Source organism: Cynoglossus semilaevis, chromosome 18 (genome assembly GCF_000523025.1).
Source record: "Cynoglossus semilaevis isolate Cse_v1.0 chromosome 18, Cse_v1.0, whole genome shotgun sequence".
NCBI lineage: Eukaryota > Metazoa > Chordata > Actinopteri > Pleuronectiformes > Cynoglossidae > Cynoglossus > Cynoglossus semilaevis.
This window is the reverse complement of record NC_024324.1, coordinates 569,990-570,975: the sequence shown is the minus strand read 5'-3', so window position 1 is coordinate 570,975 and position 986 is coordinate 569,990. Positions and strand designations below refer to the sequence as shown.

Below are 986 nucleotides of genomic sequence, written 5' to 3'. Positions count from 1 at the left end.
AGTGACAGTGAGTTCTCAGATTACGACTGTGAAGACGGCATTGGGGTGATATCAGGTAAACACCATGTCCCATCATGCAACACAACCACTGCAGCCTGGTGTTTAAAGTCACAGTGGAGCTTTTTGTTCTAAAATCTCTGATTTTCTCCATGAGGTTTGGTGCGTCAGTGTTGGAGGTTACATCTTTTTGTCTGTTGTGTGCAGACTACAGACAGAATGGGCGGGACTTCCACAGTTCCACCCTATCAGTGCCAGAGCAGGTGATGTCGTCCAATCACTGCTCTCGACCCAGTGTGGCCAGACTGAGGTCACGGTCTCCAAGTCAACCCCCTCCACAAAGGTAACGTTGACGACGTGTTTTTTTTTCCCTGGGGAAGAGTTCCTGAATGTATCAGTACACCCTGGTGGACCAATCATTTTCCTCCTTCATTCTCCGACCTCTGAACTCCAGCTCTAACCCTCTGTACCCCCTGTACCGAGAAGATGCAGTGAAGCTTTTACAGAGCTCCAAACTGAGCCGAGCTCATTCTGATGTTGGACAGTACCACAGCCCAAGGAGGTAACAGCAGCAGTAACAGTAACAACAGCAGTAACAGCAATAACAGCAGTAACAGTAACAGCAGCAGTAACAGTAACAGCAGTAACAGCAGTAACAGCAGCAGTAACAGTAACAACAGTAACAACAGTAACAGTAACAGCAGTAACAGTAGTAACAGTAACAGTAACAGCAGTAACAACAGTAACAGTAACAGTAACAGCAGTAACAGTAACATCATCATCTCTGGTCCTGGTCTGACTCTGCTGCTGTTCAGATCAACAATCGTACAATAGTGTCAGGTCTGGTCAGAGTATTAGTTCAGTGTAGTACTGTTGTACTACTGGTTGTAGTACTAGTTGTAGTACTGGTTGTAGTACTGTTGTAGTACTGGTTGTAGTACTGTTGTAGTACTGGTTGTAGTACTGTTGTAGTACTGGTTGTAGTACTG

General features: G+C 45.5%; 1 protein-coding gene across 1 annotated transcript in view; it reads left to right on the top strand.

Annotated features, from left to right (window-relative positions):
- LOC103393799 (regulating synaptic membrane exocytosis protein 2-like) overlaps positions 1 to 986 on the top strand; it is a 28,752-nt gene that overhangs the window by 19,634 nt on the left and 8,132 nt on the right. The window contains 3 exon segments of the mRNA XM_025065327.1: positions 3 to 55; positions 205 to 340; positions 452 to 559. Coding sequence (XP_024921095.1) covers positions 3 to 55; positions 205 to 340; positions 452 to 559 — 297 coding nt within the window.